Below are 25,404 nucleotides of genomic sequence, written 5' to 3'. Positions count from 1 at the left end.
TTGTCCATCGCCCAGCCCCAGTGTACTTATGTGCACTTCCACCACTGTTACTTTAATTCATGTTTGTGATCAATAAATCAAATTCAAACAACTGAATAAGGCACTAGACAAAACAGAATTTAATCTGCAAGATACACCATTGCCTCTGGAATGCTGGAGCTGCCCTAGCACTGCCTTCAAGCCCAGACAGGGTTTTGATGTGCTAAATGCAAAGATGTCATTGGAACTGAGTTGCCAGTCAATATCCCTACTGTGTACACAACACCGTATTTTTAACACTTCTGCCACTGTTCAGCATGTGTAGTGTGTTCTGGCATGTATTTTAAAATGGCTATGTCACCTCTGCATTAGCAGGCAGGCATTTTAACATAATATTTGACAGACTAATAAGCAGATAAACTCCGAAATTTGAAATTAATTTCCTTTAACGGATTTGGTCTAAAGAAATCTGAACTATGCTAGTTGACCATAGTTTGGCTTTAGCTCCACAGGTACTTGCAGTCACACTCATTCTGGCACTAAGCAACCAGCATTCCTGAACCTGTGATACAAGGGTGAGACAGGTCGTTCTTTAGTGTGAACTGACTCTTATTGAAAGAAAGGTTATAACTAGGGAAGGATTTTCACTAGGAATGTGGTGTTGAAAGTTTGATTCTTTAAATCTCTTCTTCTTCTGAAAAAAGAAGTTAATCATATTCTGATGTCAGAATATGATTAACTTCTTTTTTCAGAAGAAGAAGAGATTTAAAGAATCAAACTGACATCAGAATATGATTAAGTATGCTATTCCTGTGGTATCTCATTTCAAGAAGACCACAGTAGTGCATGGAAGCAGAATAGTATTATTTTACATAGCATGCAGATTTAATTTTGAGATGTATGCTGACAGCCTATGTTACTCCTTCTGTCGTCATAAAACAAAGTAACTAAGTTTGGAAAATCTCAAATACTCTTTTTATTTGATCTTTAGAGCTTCTGAAAATAATCAGAAATCCATCTTCTTTGCTTGTGATGAGATAGGAGAAAACTACTGGCCTTCCAGCTTTGTCCTAGTGCACCAGTGGCAACACAGTGGAAATTTTATCTATTAGTTAATATAAACTTAGACCCTGAAGTCCATATATGCCTGTTATTCCAGCACAGTTATCTCTAAAGTCAAAAGATTTTTTTCTGAATAGGACTGATTAAACATGTCAGAAATTAGATCTGTACTATATTTAGTGCTATGTGTTCAATACTGTTAGGTGTATAACTGTTTCTACCTCAGGCATTTAAAATGCTTTATGTGCTCTAGCATTTAAAGACTAACTCAATTCCACATTTTTTGAAATAAAACTTTTTCAGTTTTTCCACGGGGCCATAGAAATAACTGTAATTTATTATAGGATTTCAAAATCTTCATGAACAAGTGATGCTTTCTTTCTTTCCTTTTTCTTTCCTTGTCCTACAGTTGTATAGAATTAGGGTTTTTTTTGGTTTTGTTTGGTTTGTTTTTATTTTTTTTTTGTAATTGCAAAATTAAACTATTACAAAGGCAAAGATGTACAAGCTGAAATTCAGGACCTACTGAATAGCCTTCCTATGGAAATGGAGCCCAGAAACTAAATTATAAACCTCTTGGTTTATCTCATATGAAGTTCACTTATTAAAGGATATTCAACATTGTACTACTAAGGATTTAAATAAAGCAATATGGTAGAAAAAAATATCCCTGAAACAGTGAAGTGACCTTCTTAACACCTTTTGTGTTGCAGGGAGGGTCTCCAGCACAGCTCTGAGACAATTCCAGGGCAGGTTTCTTTGGCTCCTGAGACAAAGGTTGTGGTCCCCAGGACTGCAAAGGCGTATGGGATTTTCCATCCTGCCTGGTCCTTCTCTCTCAATTAATGATCCCTAGTTCAGTGCTTCTCTGCCACAGGCTCTGCCTTTCAGAGAACTGAGCTGGGAGGCTAGAAGGGCAGATGCAGTGAAGAGCTGAGGACCTCAGCCTCAGGACGCAGTTAAGATAGATACAAACCTACTTTGTACCTCACTTCTGATTTGGCTCTTCTTTGAGTAGGAGATTGGACAAGATGACCTCCCACAGGTCCATTTCAACTTAGGCTGTTTATAGCTTTGTGCTTTTATAAAAAAAACCCAACCCAACACCTGCCCCCTGCCTCCCCCCCCCAAAAAAAACCCCTAACCCCTAATTTGTAGTGTGATTAATTTGAAAAACGTGAGTGATTTTTCATGTAGAATTTATTTAGAGTTATGGGACACTCTCAGCATTTGAAAGAAATTTCAGAGCATTTCTACCACTCAGTTCTTCAGCTTTAGATTGATGGTAAATATTTCTCTTTTGTCTTTGCCTCTGAAAATCTTCTTACTGTGTTGATAGATGGAAATCAGCTCCTGATGTCTGAATAAAATGAAGCATGAACATGCTTAAGTAAGACCACAGTGTTCCTAAGTCACCTGTGTAATTTTAAAATCATTTTTTCTGTTATGCCATTAGCAGAATATATGTGACCAACAAAGATATGTAGAAGTGCTGTAATTTAGGAATTAATTGTTCCAAGGAACTACTAAGCATAACATTAAAGATGTGATTCCCCTGTACCAGAGATGCAGCAACTACCCAGTAAAGACACATACAGTGGCAACTAGTGTGTGACAAATAACCAAAGATATGAAATTGTTTCCAAAGTAATTGTACATTTACTTAGTCAAATACAGTCTAGAAACAAAATGAATTGTTTCTATTTGTCCTTTGAATTGTAGTTTAATAATAGAGACAAAAGTGGCTGAGGAGGGGAAGCAACCCATTAGTCAAATTGTGATACTTTTGCTTTCAAAAATCATTTTATTTCATAAATAGTTCTGTTAATTTGGTATAACGGATAGGAGAGTATCACGGTTCAGTCACACAGCCTTGAGATTATAACCTGAGGCAAGGTTAGCTTTAGTATGACAATTTTTTCAATTGATAAGTTGGAAATAAACACTGCCTGCTTTTAACAGAAACACTGAGGAGAGCAGGATGTTATGTTTTATTGTGTATCCTGCCTTTTAGTCAGCTCAGTATTACTTCAAAAACTTGCAGTCTTCTGCAGGCTTTGTATGAAGAGAAAATAGTCACAGACAGCTATTCTTTTGCTTGCTGAAAATTAGTATCAAGCACTTCTACAATACAGTCTAGACAGGAAATTGCCTTGTCCTTCAGTAGAAAATTGATTAGGTGATTCATTACATCAGTCATTTCAGACACTCCATCCTTCGAAAATTTGTTTTCTGTCTCTGATAAAGGTAAGATCTATAGGTCTTCTAAGTACGTGAGTCATCTTAGGCTGGGCATTTCACACATGTCTTCTTAGGACAGCAATTATTCTTCTGTGGCTAAACCAATTGAAGAAAAACTTTAAGCTTACCTGATGCTTATCTGTAGGGTGCTCAGGATACAGGACAGAATAAGCCTTCTAAAGAGAACTTTTGGTCCTTCTGTTCCTCTTCAGCTCTCAATCAATGGCTTCTGTTCGTGTCTGAAATGTTTGCGCTCCCCCAGGTGAATTCTCTCAGCAGAACCTGAATCTCCCCGAGGTATTTTCATTCCATAGCTACCTATTGATTTTCATTTAAGTGTGTAGATCACAGCATACACTTTAACTCTGTGTATCAGCTCAGAAAAATTCTTACTTCCACAACACCTTCTTCTTCTGATGCATTAATGATTGCATGTCAATCACAATTATCTGACTTTTAGCATTTGCAATCAGCATGTGTCATAGATGAACCTAAAAATGTGCTCCGTGTATTCCAGCTAATAGAAAAAAAAATAAGTCAAAGAGCAAAGAAATGCAGTAATTAATACCAAATTATGAGCAGGACATTTTCAGAGGTCAGAAAAGCAGGAGTGGAACAATAAATGAACTGAGTGCGAGTATATGGCATGGCAAAAAGGAAAGTAACTACTTCTGTAATAAAACAGTCTTTAAAAAGTAGTGAAGAAAGCCAATAAAAGAAACAGTTGTGTCGCTTGGGATTTTTAAAGGATTTTTTAAAAGAATGATACACAAAATGATCTTCTCCTTTTTTTCCTCTTAAATATGTAGTTTTACAATCTTGATTTGGACAGAAAGTGAGTTTAAAAAATGCTGAAAAAGGTAAGAAAGTATCCTTGAAAAAAAACAAAGCATGTCCAAGCAAGTGAAAGGGAAGCAAAATGTGAAAAGTGGAAAGTTATAGGTCAAAAATGAATATTTTAGGGACTATTTGCTAAAGGCATAAAAGCTAACAGCAAACTGTTCCTCAAAGCCCTGGGGCGTGGGGAGCCTCCTTGAAGTCATTAAGGACAATTGACATATTAATGACAGGAGGAGTTACAGCAGAAAATCCAAAGAAAGTCTTGCATGTTTCCTCAGCCTGGAAGATCTAAGATCACACTTCAGAAGTCATCTTTACCAGGACGTATCAGAAGATCTGTTTTAAACCGAAATGTCTGTGAAAGAGATTGTCGAACAAATTGTAGTGGTTTAACCCCAGCCTGCAAGTCAGCACCACACTTTCCCCCGGGGGACCAAACTGCCAGATCATATGATATTTACCCAGGAGGTCTAAAGAAAATTGAGGATGAAATAGTTGAACATTAACTTCCTGAAAACTCTTTCTATACTAAAGGTAAGGAAGGTGGCAACTAAGACAATAACTTTTTGCAATGATTTCAATGAGGGATTCTGGGATTACAGACCAGTTATTCTCTAAGGAATACTAAGTAAATTTGCCGACAACATGGAATTGGGAGCAGCTGTCGTCTCCCTTGAGGGTGAAGAGACCCTGTAGAGAGACCTAGACAAGTCAGAGAGTTGGAAAATCACCAGCCATATGAAGTTTAACAAGGACAAATGCTGGATTCTGCACCTAGACAGGGCAACCCTGATTGTACGTATAGAAGAGAGAATGAAACACTGGAGAGCAGTGCCACAAAAAGGGTCCCAGGCAAGTTGAATAGGAGTCAGCAGTGCCCTGACAGGCAGGAGGGCCAACCGTGTCCTGGAGCTCATCAGGCAAAGCATCACCAGCCAGTCGAGGGAGGGGATTGTCCTGCTGTGCTCTGCACAGGGGCGGCCTCACCTTGATTATTGAGTGCAGTTTGGGGCACTGCAGTATAAGAAAGATGTTAAACCATTAGACAACATCCAAAGAAGGGCAACTAAATGGTAAAGGGCCTTGAGGGGAAGCAGCATGATGAGTGGTTGAGGGCACTTGGTCTGTTCAGTCTGGAGAAGAGGAGACTGAGGGGAGATCTCATCGCAGACTTCAACTTCCCCAGGAGGGGAAGTGGAGGGGTAGGTACTGATCTCTTCACTGTTATGACCAGTGACAGGCACGAAACTGAGTCAGGGGAGGTTTAGGTTAGATATCAGGAAAAGGATTTTTATCCAGAGGGTGATTGGGCACTGGAACAGGCTCCCTAGAGAAGTGGTCACAGTACCAAGCCTGCCAGAGTTCAAGAAATATTTGGACAATGCTCTCAGGCACATGGTGTGATTCTTGGGGTGTCCTGTGTGGGGTCAGGAGTTAGACTCGATCCTGATGGTCCCTTCCAACTTAACATATGCTCTAATTCTATGATTTTGATTTCTGGGAAGTAACACACAATGTGGAAAAAATAATCCTAACTTACATGCAGGGTGATAAACTTTGTACTTTCTTCTGCCGTTCAGGAAAAAAAAGTCTTGAATATGTAACTGAAATATTCTGTGTATATTTCAGTTTCGCGTTCAGTAAAAGTCAAAGAAGCAACTACAAAATAAATCAGCAATTTTAGGTATTACATTTGTCCTTCAGCATGAACCTCGTTGTGAAACACATGCCAAAAGTATCTTTTTTATTATTTGTTCTGATAAACGTATTACCTCCATTTCCAAGCCGCTTGTTTTGATATGTCCTTGGGCAACCACAGCAGGAGCAATGCTACCAATAAATGATTACTACACAAATAGAGAGTAAAACAGCATGTCAAGTTATGTACACTTTTAAAATACCGTGTTACATAGCTGGTCTTCCCTCATGTCTCTCATGCCCAGAAGAGACAGGGTAGAACTAGAAAAAAGTTCAAGGAAGGACAATAACAGTGATCAAAGAGATTAAATAGCTTCCATAAGAGGTACAACTGAATTTTTTTATGACTGTTCAACCATCGTGGCCTGGAGAAGACAGTTAACGACTTTTTTTCCTTCAGAAGTGAGTGAGAGTTCAAATAATATTTTTGAGGAGTAGGTTGAAAATGAACAAAGTTAGTTATACTGTGGAACCCTTTCCCATAGGATATTTTGATATTAAAATTGTACAGCTGCTCAAAAAGCTAATTAATGAAAGAAAAATCCACCAGATAGTACACAAATATATATAATACCTCTCCTTCAGAAATTTGCTGAACCTCTAATTACTGGAGAATGAAAAGGTATTGTGGAGAAGTATTGGCATATTCAGGCTTTGTTTTTACACTATTACCAAGATATCTGTAATTTGCCACTGAGAAAGAGGTGTTGCACTTGATGAACTTGTGACTTTATACTGTAAGATATAGTCCATCATTTGCATACAGGAATACCCCATGCAAGGTTATAAGGGCTATCAAGGTTAATTTCTGAAGTCCCTTATGCACAGTTATATGGGCAGACTCTCAATTAGAATCTACCTTCTGTTTGTTTTAGGCATTAACGTGGCTAGATTTTAGGTACGAAGGGAATAGCATGGTTGTTACTAATATTTGGCCTCCCAAGAGCGGAAAGTACTTCATCAGACCTTGAGAAAACTAAGAAAAAGAAAAATGTTGGTCTGAAGTAATAAATTACTGGTTTCTAGTAACTGCACACAACAGCATGCCTCTGAGGAAGTGTGTGAAATTCTGTGCAATCATCTTGAAGAGAGGATAAAGAAAAAATAAAATATTCCAAAATATCCAAAAGGAATCATTTGAGTGAGGGTGAAAAATAAAAAGATGTAAAAAATTTTGAAGCTCTCTGTAGTTGAATTGTTTCTCAACATACAGCAAAATTAGGTCTCCTTTCAGGCTTGGTATGTGTAAACATTACACAGTTATGAATTCCAACTGAAAATAGATTTGTCAGTGCAACTCTGTTGCCAAATTAGAGTTGGAATTTTAAATTAGAAAGAAGTCCTCAGCATCTTCAGTGTGGCCGTTTTCCACAGTTTCTGATGAAGGTAGTAGGAATAAAATGCTCCTTTAGAGTTTGCACTTTGCTGATGACTATTTGACTTTAATGAAAATCCTTGCTTTTTAAGGGTAGAAACGAACGCAAGTTATTACCTTCTGCTTGTTGCTTATGGTACTAGAGGAATGAATTGAATGCTTTTTAATTTCTAGAATCAACATTCTAGAAACCAACAAACAACCAACAAACAAAAAGCCTAACATGAATGGAAACTTCACTAGCAGCTCTCAGTTGGTGTGAATCAAATGACTGCAGTCTGATCTCACTCTTTGTCTTTGGACAAAATCCATTTAAAAAAAAAGTTTCATTGACCAATAGCTATGGACTTACATATGCAACTTAAAATCATTACATTATAGGAAGAATGAATAGAATAACTGGGCAGGAAACAGAAAAACAAGATTTCTTTCTCCAGTCATGGTCAAATCACTCATCTCTTCCTCTCCTTTTACTTTCTTTCACCAGCTTTATATTTATGCCAGCAGATGTATATTGCCAGCATTGCAATTCCTTCTTCGCACATCCAAAATTCCTGATAACTATCAGGATGCAGTGGCTCTAAATTAATATAATAATCAATACCAGTTGGCTGGACCTCACTGGTTCAGAGAGATTTTACGTAGCTGTGAGATACTAGCCAGTTACAACTTTATAGCCCATTGCAACACAAAATTGGAGATTTGAATCTTTCCTTGTGGTTTAGGAATAACTGGTGGCAGTAAACATCAGTGTGGTAATGGGAAGAAAATTTTCATTTCTGTTTGTTGCACATCATATTTTCTGAGTCTCAAAGGTGATAAGCTGGTAGAAGCCCTTGCTTCTGAGACTGAATGGGGTACTTCCAGGCAGTTGGGAGACTTTCTGGATATAATCAATCTTCTGAAGAGTCTTGAATTTATTTTTGCTCTCTAACCACAGCCTAAATTCTGCAGACTTAAGAAAGCAAAAATGGCATCATCGACTCCTTTCTGCTGTGAAAAAAAAGCACTTCTGTAAAGCAAGGGTTGAAGCTACCAAACAGAAATTCCGTTTACATTTTTTTTTGTCCTACTAGTGTCTGTGTAACCTAAGAGATCTTAATTTCACAGTGATGCTAGTTTGATTCATTTCATAACAACAGGATTTTCAAGCTGATTTTAGAGAAAAAATATTCTGTGAAAGGTACACAGCTCTGGCAACAAGCTAATAGGAACATTGTGCTGCAGCCCAAAGTGTATGAGCCCTCACTTGCCAATCTCACAGTCATTCCCTGTTGATATGATTGGATTATTTCATTGGATTATTTCCCAGATGGGCATTAATGTGTTTGTAGGGAGTATTCAGTTAAAGGGTCAATGTTTATTAAAGCTAGAGATATTGCACTTGCTCTGAACATATAATTAAAACAGCAGATTGCTCTCTGTTTTGCATTTCATGCAGTAGACTGCTTTATAAACCAGCTCTGGATAATTCTATCACCTATTTTTGTCAAGAGCTTTAAAGTTGAATATGTTATAGGCTTCTTATATGAAATGAATTGAAATAGTATTTTTCCATACAGCTAAGGTTTTCAAACATAATGATTTATGTTGTAGTCAGGGTAATTCCATATTTTCTCAGAGACCTCTGTCTTGGTTTATGGATTTGTTGTATCTATCTCCCTCCAGAGCTCCCTGCTTCTGCTGTTTAATCTGGGGGGGGAATCTTCGCTGAAATAAGTGTGACTTAGGTCTATAATTTCTAACTAGATGATGCTGCACTTGGTCAGAATTTCTACCTAAAAGCAAGATTCTGACCATACTGTAATTCAATTACACCTTTCATACCTTTAAATGTGCTCAATATTAGTAATTCTCATTGTCTTACAACTTTCCCTCCCTAAAATATTGAAGGTGTCTGCTTTCAGGAAGATATAAAATTATTTTTTCTTAACTTATTTTGTCTTATCTTCATTTTGTATTTAATGTTATATATTCTATACTTCCGTTCAGTGGTGAATGAAATTATGGTTCCTATATATAATATATTATGTATCAGAAATTAACCATTGATAGAAAGCAATTTTTTATCAGTATTTTTAATAATATTAGGCAGTAAAATACTGTGGTTCCAGATATTAAAACTCTATGTTCATTGTTCCAACACAGTATTTCTACCATACAAATTCAGTATGCAAATCATTACTTCCCTTATTCTATCTTTAGAAGAAAGTCTCAGAGCCACATTCCCAGGTTCAGTCAAGAAAGAACTGCAGACCTGAAAAATGAAGTCAGAAAGACTTCTTGGTTTTCAAAGTAACCTTTTGACCATATGTCATTAAGAGGTTAGATCTCTTCTAAGAGCCTCTTCCAATTATACTGGCTTAGTGCTATTCCAGGAGCTTACCATGTCCAATCACCCTAAAAGAATCCTAATCAGGCCTTAGACTAAAATGCTGCATTAACAGAAAAGCTGAACAGCAAGTAGGGTGCTGCATTTCCTTCCACTGATGATCTTGTCAAATAATCATGTTTCCAAATTCTCGAGTTAAAATAGATGAAGTGTCATTGAAAATCAGGGTCAATCTTTTGTTCCTGGGGAAGTAAACAAGTTAGGCCTGTGAGTAAATCTTAGATTGTAGCCTTGACGCATATTTGAGGTGTTGGATCTTCGAGTTGAGCCTGGATGAACAACAATCAGGGATAATGCTTTGCATTAGACGTTTAAGAAGTGTCCTTCAGAGCTGCTCACATTGTTCGTCCTAGGAGTATAGGACTTCTTTACAACTTCTGATCCAGCCCTTCACTCTTTGAGATTTGTGGTCTTAACAACTCTTAAAACTGCTGCGATTTGTGTCCTCTCATCCTGTTTGATGCTGGTTCAGGGCTCTGAAAAGAACTGTACTGTACTCCAGACCCAATTGATACACTATGCACTGGCCTAGAGCATTCTGTATGGCTGTATTATGGCAAGATTAATAATAAGACTTTCATTATGTTAATCTTTTGAAATTTTTATTTGGGACTAACAGAGTTTGAGAGCATGAGAAAACATGATACTTAACTGATTTGAATTGGTATTTTAGGGCCTGATGGTCTCACATGTTTCATGCACAGAGCCACTGTGACATGTAAACTGTCAAGCTCAAATTGGGTTTACCCATAATAACTAAAGCAGGCATATTTTGTATGTTAGTACCTTATCTTGTTTTGCATGTCTTCCATTCATAGAGGATTAAGGTTGTGCCAACAATAGCAAACTGTGTGACTGATATTATTAGAAAGATGATGGGGACACTCTTTTTCTTTTTTTAATTCAAACGACCACTTGCATTAGCCCTCCCACTAGTTTAGTTACCTGTTTGCAGATTATCATGTAAAAGCAGCACATTGAACCAGCAATATTGAACTAGTAGAGAATGTTGCCTGCTTATATTTCCCTTGCCCTGGCTGCTACACGAGGTCATGAGCACTGTGTGGAGGTTTGGGAAAGTGGTTTCTTTTCTGAAAGGTGCTAAAAATGGACAAGAGGCGAGTTGCTTGTGATGCGCAAGTGAGAGAGACAGGGACAAAGAATTGAAGCAGAGAAAGAGGGTCTACCCAAGAAGAACGGGGAGTAGACATTGCACTGGACCTTAACTGTGAAGGGAAAGTTTTTCTCTGGGGAGCAAGGGGAGACAATTGAATTCATTTCAAGACAGTAAGTCTTTAATTTGTGGGACTGAGGGTGAGACTGAAGAAAGGGGAGTTGTGTTTATAAATCATCTGTTTCTGATCTATTTCACTATTTTTGTTTGGAAATCAGTGCTTCGGAAGTTCTGAAAACACAGAAATATTCACCCACTTTAATTTGGCTGGTTTTACATTGCCCCACCTTTAAAAACTGACCTGTTTCATATTCCTATTGAATCATTACTAACAAAACTTTCTCCTGAAGTGTAATTAGCAAGTCCGTACCAATGAGATTAGTGTTGTCTAATAAAACTGATAACTTAATGCCTTCTCTGTGTTCCCATCTGATGTCTCAGCTAGCAAGACATTCCTCTCTCTAGCCATCACTCTTAGGATTAGTTAACAGCTGACAAAATCTCAGGAAAGCCCTTGTATCCTATGGATCAGGTGGTAGCTATGCTCCCTGCAAGCAGGTGCGGGAACAGATATTTTCTGCGGATGGAGAGTTAGACCTTTGCAACTGTGCAAGTTGTCAGGAGCAGTAGCACCAGAGATGGAAGCCACAGATGGCAACAAGGGGATGCAGCTGTCTGCATGAGGCTTAGCATCCCTGAAGCAGCTGCACTGGGAATTTAGTAGATGCAGCATGGCTTATGTATGCTGAGTGCTCTCCTTTAATCCTCCTGCCTTCACCCTATCTTTGTTCATTACATTATTATTGCAAATTATTATCATTGCTAAAGTGCTAACAATATGGCCACCAGTTGGCTTAACCCTATGTTCTGTGCTCTCCAGGTTCCTGGTCTAAGGTAGGCCACACTCAGCATTCATTGCTAATTATTATTTTTCTTGACTGTTTTTTGTTTTGTTTCTTGCTTTACTTTCCACTTTGAGTAGACACGATTTGTGGGTGTCAAGAGCTTTGTGTAGGAAGGGTAAATATCATTGTAAATGGTAGCCCATGGCACAAGAACATGATGCAAGGCCTAATTATTGAACACAGTTTCTTTTGAATCTATCACCAAAGCCAGAAGATCAGGGTAAAATATAACCTTGATGGAATACTTAAATTTCAGCTATGATTTAAATTATGCTCAGTTTTGCACAGAAGAAAATTAAGATTAACCTTATACCTTTCAAATTCATTTCCACGTCACTCAATTTTTTTCTTCCTCTACTTTGTTTCTCCAGCCACTTTCAAATTTGTTCCTCAAGGCCATTATCCCATCCGCCTTTTTATTTATTTATTTGATTAGCTATTAATAAATCCTTGATCTCTTATCATTAGCACTTTGGCATTAGCACAGAAAGCATACAGTAAAACTCCTCTTGATGTTGGAGCAAATCTTTTTCTCTGAAGCATCCATGCAGAATTTGGATTAGTAGTTGTGTTGCATCCAAAGGCAGCCTGATCTCCCACTGGTGTATTACATACTTCTGGAGGGAACTGGATCTTGCTCCCCCACATTCCCAGTTTTGGGGGAACTGACAGGCTAATTAGGTCTCTATTAATGCATGAAGGAGCTCACAAGGATACTTTAATTTGTATGCTGGCAGAAATTGCCATTTTACTGCTGGAGTCACCTGAGGAACAACAGACGTACAGTACAGTGCCATCTCAGCACTGGCTTTTTCCCACTCTTGTCTCTCCGGAATTTGCTACCAGGCACATAAGTGGATCTAAGCCATTTCCAGACAGAGAATTCTGCAGGGATATTAGCTTTGTTTCTGGCTCGAAGTGCAAAAGAGCCTCTAAGGTGATCATTGTAAGAATTTTTTTCCCATTTTAATATCTTTTTGCCCTGGTTTTGGGGCTGCAAGGCATCACTGCTTAGAAACAGTGCGTATCTCTGAATCAATGCTGTAGGAGAGGTCAGGAAGAGGAACAGATAAGAACACACACAGAAAGAGAGTTTGTTTATAACAGTATTTATTTAGCATTTTTCCAAATTCCTTTGGGTAACAGAAAACATTAAACATAGAGGTAATTCCAGACAAATAAGAATGATTTGAATTCATAAGAGATTTGGGGAAGTGAAAGAAATGAAAACTGTTCACACACAGAATATATTGACTTGCACTAACGAGAAAAGCTTGAATTGCTACTTGTTCAAAATTGTAGAAAATATTTACAGATGATATTGCTAACACATCAAACCATTTCCCCCACTTTGTCTTCCCCTTCTTTTCTTCTGAGCTTTTTCCCTTCTGTGTTTTTCTTCTCCTTTTTTAGTTGTTCTTGACTTTTTGTCAGTTTTCAGTTTTACCCTTCCAGTCAATACATTTTTTCCCTCATCTCCCCTTTTGCCTTTTGTGTTGCATTTATTCTGTCTATAATTTGTCTGCCATGTGCCTTTTTTCTTTTGTATCACTTGCTGTGTCTCTCTCTATATAATTATTTAGATATTTAATTTTCCTGAATCACTTTATATTTTTTTGTCTTAAAAGAAAAAAAAAGTTAAATGGGAAAGGCAGCTTTCAGTTAAATATTAAAGCTGCATAATGGGCTGCTTACTGTGTTATATGCCTTCGTGTTATCCTGACACAAACTGACAAAGGAGATAAAATGAAGGATGAATGAGAGAAAAAAAAAGTGTTGACTGTCAGGATCACCATGAAAGCATGGTATAATGACAAGTATTAACCTAGACATTCCTTGGGATTCCCTTTTGGTTTCATCTCTGTTCTGAGTACTGGTTTCAAAACTGTAAAATGAAGATTTTGGAACTTCCATCCCTCAAAGAGGCAATGTGATGACAAATATATTAGAAGTTTGAAGGGTGACCACGTAAAAAGGTAATGACCTCATACAAGAATGAATAACAGCTAACTTCAAAGTGGCAACAGCTTGACAAACACTTAAACTGTTGACAAAATATTTAAGTGGATTTAGACTGTATTTTCAAATTCATTGTCAGCTGCTAAAGAACACAATAAATTTTCCAACATTTTATTTCCCGTATGAGCACTCGAGACAACTAAATCTCATCATAGTATCAAAATATTTTTGAGATACACTCCCTTTTCAACTAGATTTTGGAAGATGAATGTTTTCCAAGACCAATATATTATCTAGATAATTAATAATAATGCAGAAGAAATGGATAAATTATTTCTATAAATCAGCTATCTGTTTTTAAAATGTTGTAGTTCTGAAAAGAAATAAGAAAATTGTAACTTGATCTAATGAAACATTTGCAGGATATCTTATTTGTTCTATTTTTATACAATCATTTTTTCAGAATAACCAGTTACTGTGAAGTGAATTTTGTACATGCAGTTCAAAATTCACAAAATAAAAATAAAATGAGCGATCAAGGATGAAGAGTAAATGAAATAGTGTTAGTCTCAAGAGCCTCTTTCAATAGCTCTTCTGACATCTCTGTAACATTTTAGTAGCATCGGCAGGAAAAACATTTATCTCACTGCTGGAAAAAGAGAAAAGATGGAATAATGTGGAAAAGAAACTACAGTGATGAAGTAAAGTGATGACCAAGCTTTGGTGTAAATTAAGTATTGTTAATGGACCATAGATGTTAGAGCCTTGGTACGCTGAATTAAATGATTATATTCCCACTAAGTCAGTGGGAGTGAGGTTTTCATTCTAATTTCAGACTTAAGCTTTGAAAAGACTTCATAAATAAACACTTGAAGTTCCTCAGATGCCTTAGCTGAATGTATATTTTTATTTTAGAGTAATCTGATTCACTTAAAGCTGCATGACTACTGTCAGAAGTAGGAATGTAGGGTTTGGTGTTTACACTGCAATCCCTACAAAATGGGAGAAGCATTTTGGGCAGTGCTTGTATTACTGTCGCTGAAAGGAAACAGGTTCCTTTACTCATACTTCTACTGGCAAAACAAACGAAGTAAGACTGTTAGCAAATGCTTTATTTCAACACATAATTTGTTACTTAGCATTTTCTTCATGTTTACTACTGTTCGTTGTTTGCTTTCAGAATTAATTTTGATGAAGCACCATCATATTACAATGAATAATCAAGGAGTGGCCCAAAATAATAGATTAATGTTTAATCAGTCTTTTACTTTCCTAGCTTCAATGATTCTAATGATTGGTAGTGTAAATTTAGCGACAAAAATTCCTAATAGACATTACAGAGATAAATGCAGTTCTTCCTGGTTCATAATTGCTAGTAATACTACCTTTCCAGGTGCTCTGAACATATTCTATTGGTGGTATTTTAATGTCTAATATAGAAGGTTGCAAATATTTTACGTATACTATTAATAGAATTTTACCATTGGAAAATATTCAGAAATAAGTTTTTATCTAAAAAGATGCAATTGCTTGTTTTAGGAAATGAAATCCAGTGAGTTAGCTTTACATCATGAATATTTATTTTTGTCTTTGTAGTGTGCTGAGCACCACTTTCAGGCTTGTTCTGTAGGGTGTATATGTGTGTCTCTGCCTTTCCAAGTTGAGAGCTTCATTTAATCTTGACCCCAGAAGACAGTTTCTCATCGAGATATCTGGCCATAGCTTTAAAGGGAAGTTCATACATCTTTTGTGTTCCTCAAACAATGGCACTCTTCAAAATTGCCAAGTATTGGCCACAAAAAGGGAATATAAAACTACGTTTTGTCTCTTAATCTAGTGGCCTCTGTAAGTGACTTCTGGAGGCCTTGCACTTGGATGACTTTCTCTTTTGTGCATTTACAGTTGCATCTACTTGTTAATCATAGCCCTTGCTGTTCCCTGATGTTAACAGGAATTATATAAATGATTAAATAAGGACAAAAATAGTACATATCTTATAAAACAGAAATAATTTACCCTTGTAGAAAAGATCTTATATAAGTAAAATCATTTTTAAGTGGTGAATGGCCATCTTTGACTCGAAAGTAATTGGCATGGGCTTCTTGAAAAGTCTGAGAGAAGAAAGTCCAGCTAAAGCCAGTTTTGAATCACACTGATGAACCAGGGAATTCCTAAAACTGCCATAAAAATAAATTGCTTTTCCCATTTTCAATCTTTTCTCATCAGCAAATGCATGGAGATAATCCCAAGATTTTCTGAAGAGTTAGAGAAAAAACATATTCAATAAAAGTAGGAGATGAGGAAAATGGTGCTTTTTTTTTTTTTTGAGAGAGAGTTTTTGAGCAAAGTAACTGAAAGAATCTTTGCAAAATTCTTTGGACAACCTCCCTCTGTCCTCAGAGATTTATACAGGATAAATAGAACAAATAGTGTCCCTGCATGTTTGTTTATCTATGAAGTTTCACCACACAAAAAGTAATGATACCCTTCGATTAATATCATCCAAGTAATAATATCCTTCTGACTGCATCATAGGAGTAATAATAAGCTTTCAACTATTTCAATAAGTAATGTATTTCTGACATTTTACATAAAAATAAAGTCTCTTTAGAAATACATACCTTCTATTTGCTCTAGCACAAATTTTAATATCAATAAAATTTTTGTGGATTTGAATGCAGATTTGACCCATTGTACAAAAGAAGTAATAAGATTCTAAGAGACTAGTTACTTCCACAGTTTTCTTCATAACATTATGATTAGGCAATTAATCTGTTTTAATAAGCTTTTTGTCACTATTCCACATGACAAGCATACATTATCAGACAAGGAAGGAACAGGGTGACATACAAGGCTTTTCAAAACTCCTCTGTTTTGTTTAATTGGATGTTATTTATCATTCAGCAAATTAGCTTTGAGAGGAAACTGTTGCTCACACAGAACAGAAGCATTAATACTAAGATACTGCATAGCAAGATAGTTTAGTTAAGCAGTTGCTCTTAGGCTGTTGTTGACAGCCTATGTTGACATGTAAAGACTTATGTTGACATGTAAAGACTTTTCCACATGACACAGTAGAAGGTTGTGTGAAACTGTTCATAACAAAAATGCACACTTTCTTCTTCCAAATTAATACTTTAATTACCTAATATAAAAGAGATTTAGTGCAATAAGATAATATGTATTCATTAGAGCACTCTGATTGGATTGCTTCTTGTCATAATGTTTTATCATTAATGTAAAATACATTGCAATTTTGATATTTTTATTAAGTCAATATCTTTTAAATCTAAAGATCTACCAAATTGTAAAAGAAGTTAACTGTGTTACTGTTTATTGAGCTTGATTTACTCCATTGAGCTTTTAATAGAATCAGATAAAATACATAGATCAAAGAAATTTCCTGCTTAAGAGGGAGAGTGACCTGCATGTTAACTTTTTCATGCTACCAGCGAGACTTCTTGTAACCCAGCCAATAGAATAAGTGCATTGCGGAGGTATGAATTTTGGGGGTTAGCCTTGAAGAAATTCTGCAGTCACTGGCTATAGCTTATTTCAGAACAAGTTCTCTTTTCTGTGAATTTGAGCTGTTAGAATGCCCCTTTTACTCTGACTGCATTCCCATTTGAACTCATGATAAAAGCAGGCTTTCAAAGCTGTTCTAAACTGAGCTCTCTTTTTGCCTATTCATTTAAAAAATAAGTAGTAGAATTTGTCTTACATATAAAACAAAATTCACTGATTTGTTCTGTTCACATGTTGAATTGCATTCTGCCAGTAATGTGAAATCATATTTCATCCATTTGCAATAATAGTTCTCACTTCCTGTAAGCTAGTTTTGATAGCTTTGAGACTGAACAGCATGTAACCCTATGAAGAATTCTGTTTCAATTGCTGGGATCAGTTGCAGTAGTAATTTTAGGATGTGCCTGTCATGTATGACTAAAACCATATAGTATTACTTTAAAATTATTTTCATGCTAAACCATCTGCAACATCTTCTTTCTTCTCAAGATTTTAAAGAGGCCTTGTTTTGTACTTTTTTGGCTCTGAAGGTTGTTTTCCAGTTTGCTTAGAGCCATATACTTTTCCAGTTGAAGCCTTGATTCTGCAAACCTTTAAGCACTACCTAGTGACAAAATCTCTTATATACTGACTAACAGAGTAAAAAGTATTAATAAGATTTGATCTTTGTTTGTCTTTCAGGAAATCTTTTACACTCCTCCAAATACTTCAAGCAGCCCTTTTATTGAGCAAACTATGCCTGCGAGGCTACAAAGGAAGCCCAAAATAAAAACAGAGATATCTGCACATTTCTCTAAGAAGAACAGTTTTTTCCATTTAAGTTTTAAATGGAAGAGAGAAGGAAGGAGAAAAGTCATAGCAGCACCTGTTACACTGCCTGATAAACCCATCAACAGGGCAAAATGTGGTGTAAACAGGGCCATCAGCAGAGTTAACAAGAGAAATGAGCCTCTTACACCCAGTGAAAGTAATAGAGATCTGTAATTGGAATGGTTGCCTTTAGAAATACAGGAATACACAATTTCTGTGGCTGCAAAAAAGGGCAAAGGGTAAGAAAGAAGAGCCTTGGTTAAGAGACATAAATTCACAAGTGTTTTAAGAAATGATGGCAGGTTGTCTGTAATAACTTCCTTTGTTTCTTCACCCCAGGTCAAGAAAGCAGTCAGTGCAAAGGTTGTTTTCAAGACACAGGCAAAAAAGTGAGTCCAATTCAGCATACACCTAAATTCCTCTGGGTTTTTCATGTTACCTTCAAGTGTGGGAAGAAATATTTGTGAAGTGTAACTGAAAATAATCACTCCTACGGAGACCAAGAAGTCCTCAAACTCAATGGAGAGTCTGAATTTTGCCCAGGACCACTGGTGTGTTTGTGTGAGACAGTAAGTCATCACTACAAGGATGATAACAAAGTGAACTAAGGAGCAAAGCTGGCTGAGTTTGGAAACAATTTTGAGAGTTCTGATAAATACACAAGGTAACAGAGTAACAAATGCAATTACAGACCAAGTTTTCTCAGTCAGTGCTACGTTTGGAAAACTCTGTGACAGCGAGTTCCCACTAACAATCAGATACAAAATACATGTCATGATCAGTTCCACCACTTGGGTCACGTTGACAACTATGCCACCTAGTTTGGGAGATAGCTTTTTGCAGCAGGTATTTGCAATATCTTCATACGAGTCTCTCACTCTTACCAGTTGCCCATCTTCATTTTCTTCATACAAGCAAGCAATTAGAATTTTGCCTGTGTAGCAGCATAATGCTGCAGCCAAGACAATAAGAAGTAGGCCACTGTATCCACTGTGGAGGAGAGCATATGGCAATCCTAGGACAAATATTCCCTGAAAAGGAAAAAGAGAAAGAAAAGATAGCACATAATCCCTGAGGCAAAATGTTTACTAGAAGCTGCACTCCCAAACCTCTCCTCCATTGAACATTGTTTTCACCTAGCTGCATGCTGCAAGTACTGCTACATTCAGCTAAGTAAGTAACAATCATGAGAAATGTGTTTATTTATGAGAAATGAAATTATCAGCAAAAATAACTGCTTCTATCAAAGCACATGTAATGATAAGCTGGGAAAAAAGAGAATGTGACTGAATGATAGAGTCAGGTTTCCAGTTAATATTTAATGTTGATGTGATTAGAAGCACATTTAAGAAGGTTCATAGTTATTCAGTCAACATACATACTAATGAAACAGGTTCAATATCAGTAAAATTAAACATCTGTAGCATCATCTGTGCGAGTTTCATTCCAATTAAAAATAGCAATGTAGATAGATCCAGTAATGACAGTTGTCTTTAGCCTAAAAGTTGTTAGCAGACCTCTGGAGAGAAAATGGCATTAGAGTGCCTCAGACTAAACTTGTGTTTCCTCTGCAGCTTCTGTTTTCCTCATGTGGACTTTGCTCTTGCTAAGTCCACTGCTAAAGTGATTTTTCTCGAAGCTGAGATTTTAGACTTCTTCGTCTAGAAGTGTAAACTTCTTTGGGTGTTTAAAAATACATGCAAGACATATAGACTTTCTTCTCAAGGAGAAGGACAAATTACACTTTTATGTGGTTTTTCCATCAGAATAAACCCCAAAAACCCCTTGAATGATAGTTACTGATAAAAAGATCCAATTTAAGAAAAGTGACATTTCTCTTTTTATACTACAGAACTGAAATTAAGAAATGCACATTAGTCACACTGGTCAGGCATTTTTGTTCATGACGACTGAAGGACAGTGAGGAAACAAAATACAATTAATTAGTTCTGCAGAAATTTTTGCTTTAATATTTCTTACCACACCCATAACATGATGAAATCTGCGCATTTGTGCTCACATTTGCTATTCTGGTCTGACAGAAGGACTTGATTTGCATCAAACCCATCTAGACTCTATTTCTGACCAAACCTGAGTAACCCCATCTGCTCTGCAAAACCCTGACAGAAACAGATCTCCTCACAGAAGGGGGGACTCTTCTCTCACATCTTGAGTGGATAGTGCTACTGACTGCAGCCAAAGCAGAAGAGATGAGTTTAGTGGTCTACACCTTAATTCCAGACTTTTCCATCTACAATCATGAGCATGAGGCCGAATGGGGGACCAGAGTTTCAGGCATTCTTCTGCCTTTGGTATTTTCTATCAACTCTCTTAGGTTTTATACCCATCAAACAGTTTCTGTGAAGGCAGTGTAGGAGCCCAGATCTGGTGGAGCTCATCAAGAGGGTGGGCACTTGTCTCAGCTTTGTAGGGCTTATACCTAGCACCCCACTTCTAAGTGATACAAGTACGTCCACACCTGATCCATTAGGAGGACTCTGAAGAGAGGCAATTTTTCAAACACTAAATAATCATTAATGTATAAAAAAGTATTATCCTTCTCTTCCAGACACAAAATAGCAATCCTTTTTGGGCAGATTGTGAGATGAACATTAACCAGAAAAGAAAGATTTGAAGTCCTTGAATCAGAGCAGTGTTTCTTCTCTAAGTTAATGAGAAAAATGGAGTGCCCATCATATGAAAGAGCATCATTGCCTAATTTACCAGGCTTCACTCTAGATGCAGATATCTTCAGCTTTTAGCTGACTTAGAGCTGGAAAAATCATATTAAATATATGCCTTAGTAAATTTCACTTAAAAAAGGTCTATGCCTTTATGTTTTGAAATAGAAGTACTTCAGTTATTATTACTGATATAATAATAAAGTTATTGACTAGGTATTTTCTTCATTGTTTTCCATGACTTCATTTACAGCATTTGTTTTACGTAAGTCACATATGCTATTTCATTTAGAAGCTGGGATGTTCGGCTATGCAGCTTGTGGTATTTAGGCACCCAAATCTCTCCACTCAATGTCTTAACTACATTCTAATACAGGTCTCATGACCCAATTAGCTTGAAGTGTAATTAGGATTTCTTTTGTACATGAATTTAACAGAATTGTCCAAAATTGTACCATTTCTGCCATCTAACAGTCTACTTTCATAAAAAGATTAGATATCTGGATGTATTCAGACTGCAGGTAGCACATATGTAACAGCAGCTTTTGATATGCCATTTTTAATCATGGCTTTCACTGACTGGCAAGTTAGATAGCTGTCTAAAGAACTGAATTTGGTTTCTTTCCTATGAAAACAATCCTTGGGGAAGATTGACATAACAGATAGATTTTAAAAGCATCACAAATAAACCAAGTCTATGAAAAAATCAAGAAGATAAAACCATAGAGTCATCTTCCATATTAACATAAGAACAGTGATGTTTTCTCAGTTCCTTGCAGTCTGTATAAAGCTTATCTCATTTGTTCTATACTCACAGCATTATTATTTTGCTGCTTAACCTGCAACTGGGACTTAAAATGGTATCTGCCGACCCAAAGGGTCACTGTATAATTAAACTGCAGATAAATGTCAGCATGGGCCTTGGCCACACAATGGCTTCTCCCCTGCTGAATTGAAGCATGGAAAGGTATATTAGGCAAGCATGGTGTTGGAAACTGCAACGATAATGGTCGACTTCTGCTAGAATTCTGTGCAGAGCAACAGCTCACCATCACTAATACTATCTTCCAGCAGAAAAATAGTCTGAAGACAACCTGGATGCACCCCAGATCTAAGCATTGGCACCTCATCGATTATGCCTTGGTGCGACGGAGAGATGTCTGCGATGTCCTCCATACCCACATGATGCCCAGTGCAGAATGCCAAAGAGACCATCGGCTTGTGCGCTGTAAACTCAACTTCAATTTCACATTCAAACCCAAAAGGTGCAGTATCCCAAGGAGAAGACTCCAAGTTAACAATCTCCAATCAGCCACAGTAAGAGAGAGATTCCAGGCTAACCTTCAAACTAGGCTCGAAAACCATTCCACAGATTCTGCAGATTCCTCCCCTGAATCAACTTGGCACCATATTAAAAACAGCATCCTGCAGTCCTCTGAAGAATCCTTAGGGTTCTCCCTCAAGAAGAACAAGGACTGGTTTGATGAAAACAATCAAGTAATCCAGGGCTTGTTGAGGAAGAAGAGAACTGCCCACCAAGCACGCCTTGCACTGCCATCCTGTCACATAAGAACAACAGCCTTTCGTCTTGCATGCAGCAAACTCCAACAGAAACTCCGTGACATTCAAAACAAGTGGTGGATCGATCTAGCTGAAAAAACTCAATTATGCGCAGATATGGGTGATCACAGAGGATTCTATGAGGCCCTGAAAACAGCATACGGGCCTACATATCAAGTACAAAGCCCTCTACTCAGCACTGATGGTCAAACGCTTCTGACAGATAAAACCTCCATTTTGAATCAATGGTCTGAACACCTTCAGACTCTTTTCAGTACCAACTCTGTAGTCCAAGACTCAGCAATTCAGTCCATCACGCAACAACCGGTAAAGTACGAATTGGATACTGCCCCCACTTTAGGAGAAACCCTCAAGGCCATACAGCAGGTGAAAATCGGCAAGGCAGCTGGGGTTGATGGAATTCCACCTGAAGTCTGGAAACATGGGGGCTTCGCACTCAATACCATATTTCACAAGTTTGTGGTGTGCTGTTGGGAACTAGGCGAACTATCATCAGATCTTCGTGATGCAGTCACCATCACTTTGTATAAGAAGAAAGGTATTAAATCAGATTGCTCAAATTACCGTGGTATTACTCTGTTCTCCATTGCAGGCAAAATCCTGGCAAGAGTACTCTTGAACAGACTAATACCCACTATAGCTGAAGAAATTCTACCTGAAAGTCAGTGTGGTTTCAGAGCCAACAGGAGTACCACAGACATGGTATTTGTTCTCAGACAACTGCAAGAGAAGTGTAGGGAACAGAACAAAGGTCTTTATGTAACCTTTGTCGACCTCACCAAGGCTTTTGATACTGTGAGCAGAAGAGGTCTGTGGCAGATTTTGGAACGTTTAGGTTGTCCCCCCAAGTTCCTCAAAATGGTCATCTCACTCCATGAGGATCAGCACAGCCAAGTCAGATATGGCAACACACTTTCTGAGCCCTTTCTAATAAAGAATGGCATGAAACAAGGCTGCGTTCTCGCTCCTACCCTATTCACAGTCTTTTTCAGCATGATGTTCCAAAGCGCCACGGCAGACCTCGATGATCAGGACGGTATCTACATTCGATACCGTACTGATGGAAGTCTATTCAACCTAAGGCGACTGAAGGCCCACACCAAGACCTTAAACCATCTTGTCCGGGAGCTGCTTTATGCTGATGACACCGCCCTTGTTGCCCACACAGAAACAGCTCTGCAGCGTTTAACATCCTGCTTTGCAGACGCTGCTGAGCTCTTTGGGCTGGAAGTCAGTTTAAAGAGGACAAGTTCTCCATCAAGCTGCACCTCAGGAAGTCCCCCATCATCCTCACATCACCATTGGCCAATCAGCACTCAAATCAGTCCAGCAGTTTAATTACCTAGGTAGCCTCATCTCCTCGGATGGTAAGATTGACGGGGAGATAGACAACAGGTTAGCAAAGGCCTATAGTGCTTTCACAAAGCTTCATAAAAGAGTTTGGCGAAACAAACACCTGAAGAAAAGTACAAAGATCAGTGTTTACAGAGCCATTGTGCTGTCTACTCTCTTATACGGATCTGAATCATGGGTCATCTACTGCCACCACCTGTGTCTCCTAGAACGCTTCCATCAATGCTGTCTCCGTTCAATCCTAAACATCCACTGATCAGATTATGTGACCAATACATCTGTTCTAGAACAAGCAGCAGTCACAAGTATTGAGGCCATGTTGCTGAGAACACAGCTGCAATGGGCAGGGCACGTCTCCAGGATGAAGGACCACCGCCTCCCTAAGATCTTGCTTTATGGTGAACTTGCCACCGGCTGCCGCAAGAGAGGAGCCCCAAAGAGAAGATACAAGGACTCCCCGAAACAACATCTCAGCCTTGGCCATATTGATCATCATAAGTGGTCTACTCTGGCCTCAAATCGGGAGACCTGGAGACACACCATCTATAACGCTGCTGATGCCTTTGAGAACGCACGCAGGATCACCCTTGAGGAGAAAAGGCAACGCAGAAAGAATCGTGTCTTGCAGAATATACCACCTAAGGAGTCTTTCTGCTGTGCCTTTTGCAGCCGGACATGTCTATCTCGTATTGGCCTTTTCAGCCACCAACGCTCTTGCAACAAACGTGGGTAGAGCCCTTCCCAAACCTTCGTTTGCGAAGCCTAGCCATGATTCACCTTGTCAGAACATCCCCAAGAGGAAGCATCCAAGTATGATAAGTACCACCAGGAATCACCAATCCACCTACAATACAAAACAACAAGCAGAACAGGATTTCCAAATTACATCTGCACATTAAAATCTTTTGCTGATGGTTTGACTACAATATTTATACTACATGTGTGTATTTCTCATACCAGCAAGACTGACTGCTTATTTAAAAATACCTGACATCTGGAGCACTGCTGAATGCAAAAAATGGGCATTCTGCTATCATACCTCTATCATACTCCTTCACCTCAGGGCAAGTACCTCCCCAAGGAATAAAATGGATTTAGAAAAGTCATAAATGAGCACAGTCAAGCACTGTGAGAAAAATATAAAAAAAATCAAAATTCAGTTTTAAGACTTTTTAGTCCCAAGTAAAATATTTCATGTTATAAATTGTTTTAACCTGAAATATGACATTTTGAAAAAAAAACCAAACCAAATTAAAAGGTAATTAAAAAGTAAAGAAGATCAAATCACAGTCAGAGTTGAGGCATGCCAAAAGACCATGAAATAAAATGGAGTGAAAAGCAATGTTAAAAAAAAAAGAGAGAAAATTATTTCACCTTAAGACTTAATCAAATGGAAAAATAAATTAAGAAGTGAAGAAGAATTTAACTGAAAATTATTCAGTTTGTACAACTCTCCTATATATAGAATGCATGCTGATATGCCAGACTGCCAAATTAGCTCTGACTGACTTTCTCACCATCTGTAGTTACTCCGGTGGAGTGGTTAATTTAGGTCTAGCTATTTTCCCCAACTATGCATTTGATTCCTTGCCATGAACATGGGTTAGACATGGAAACTATACTGGAAAGTGTTCTTCATAAATCTTCTTGGAAGAGTAGGGAGTTAAAATCAAGAACCCTGTTTTTCAGTACAATTCCATGAAGTATTTCATTATGTTGTTTAACATTTGTTGCTGTTTAAAATAAATAATTTTCCCAAATAGATGCAAGCCTGTGTTGCTGTGGTATTTATAGAAAGAAACAATTTTATAAGTACAAAATTACAAACA

General features: G+C 37.6%; 1 protein-coding gene across 1 annotated transcript in view; it reads right to left on the bottom strand.

The window, feature by feature from the left end:
• Positions 1-17,839: 17,839 nt before the first annotated feature.
• The window catches only part of LOC116784047 (vesicular inhibitory amino acid transporter-like), a 39,842-nt gene continuing 32,277 nt past the window's right edge, over positions 17,840-25,404 (bottom strand). Inside the window, exon 3 of the mRNA XM_032682227.1 lies at positions 17,840-18,991. Within this exon, the coding sequence (XP_032538118.1) occupies positions 17,840-18,991 (1,152 nt within the window). The remainder of the gene's footprint in view (positions 18,992-25,404) is intronic.

This window comes from Chiroxiphia lanceolata, chromosome 3, assembly GCF_009829145.1.
Source record: "Chiroxiphia lanceolata isolate bChiLan1 chromosome 3, bChiLan1.pri, whole genome shotgun sequence".
Lineage (NCBI taxonomy): Eukaryota > Metazoa > Chordata > Aves > Passeriformes > Pipridae > Chiroxiphia > Chiroxiphia lanceolata.
This window is presented reverse-complemented; position numbering and strand designations above follow the sequence as displayed.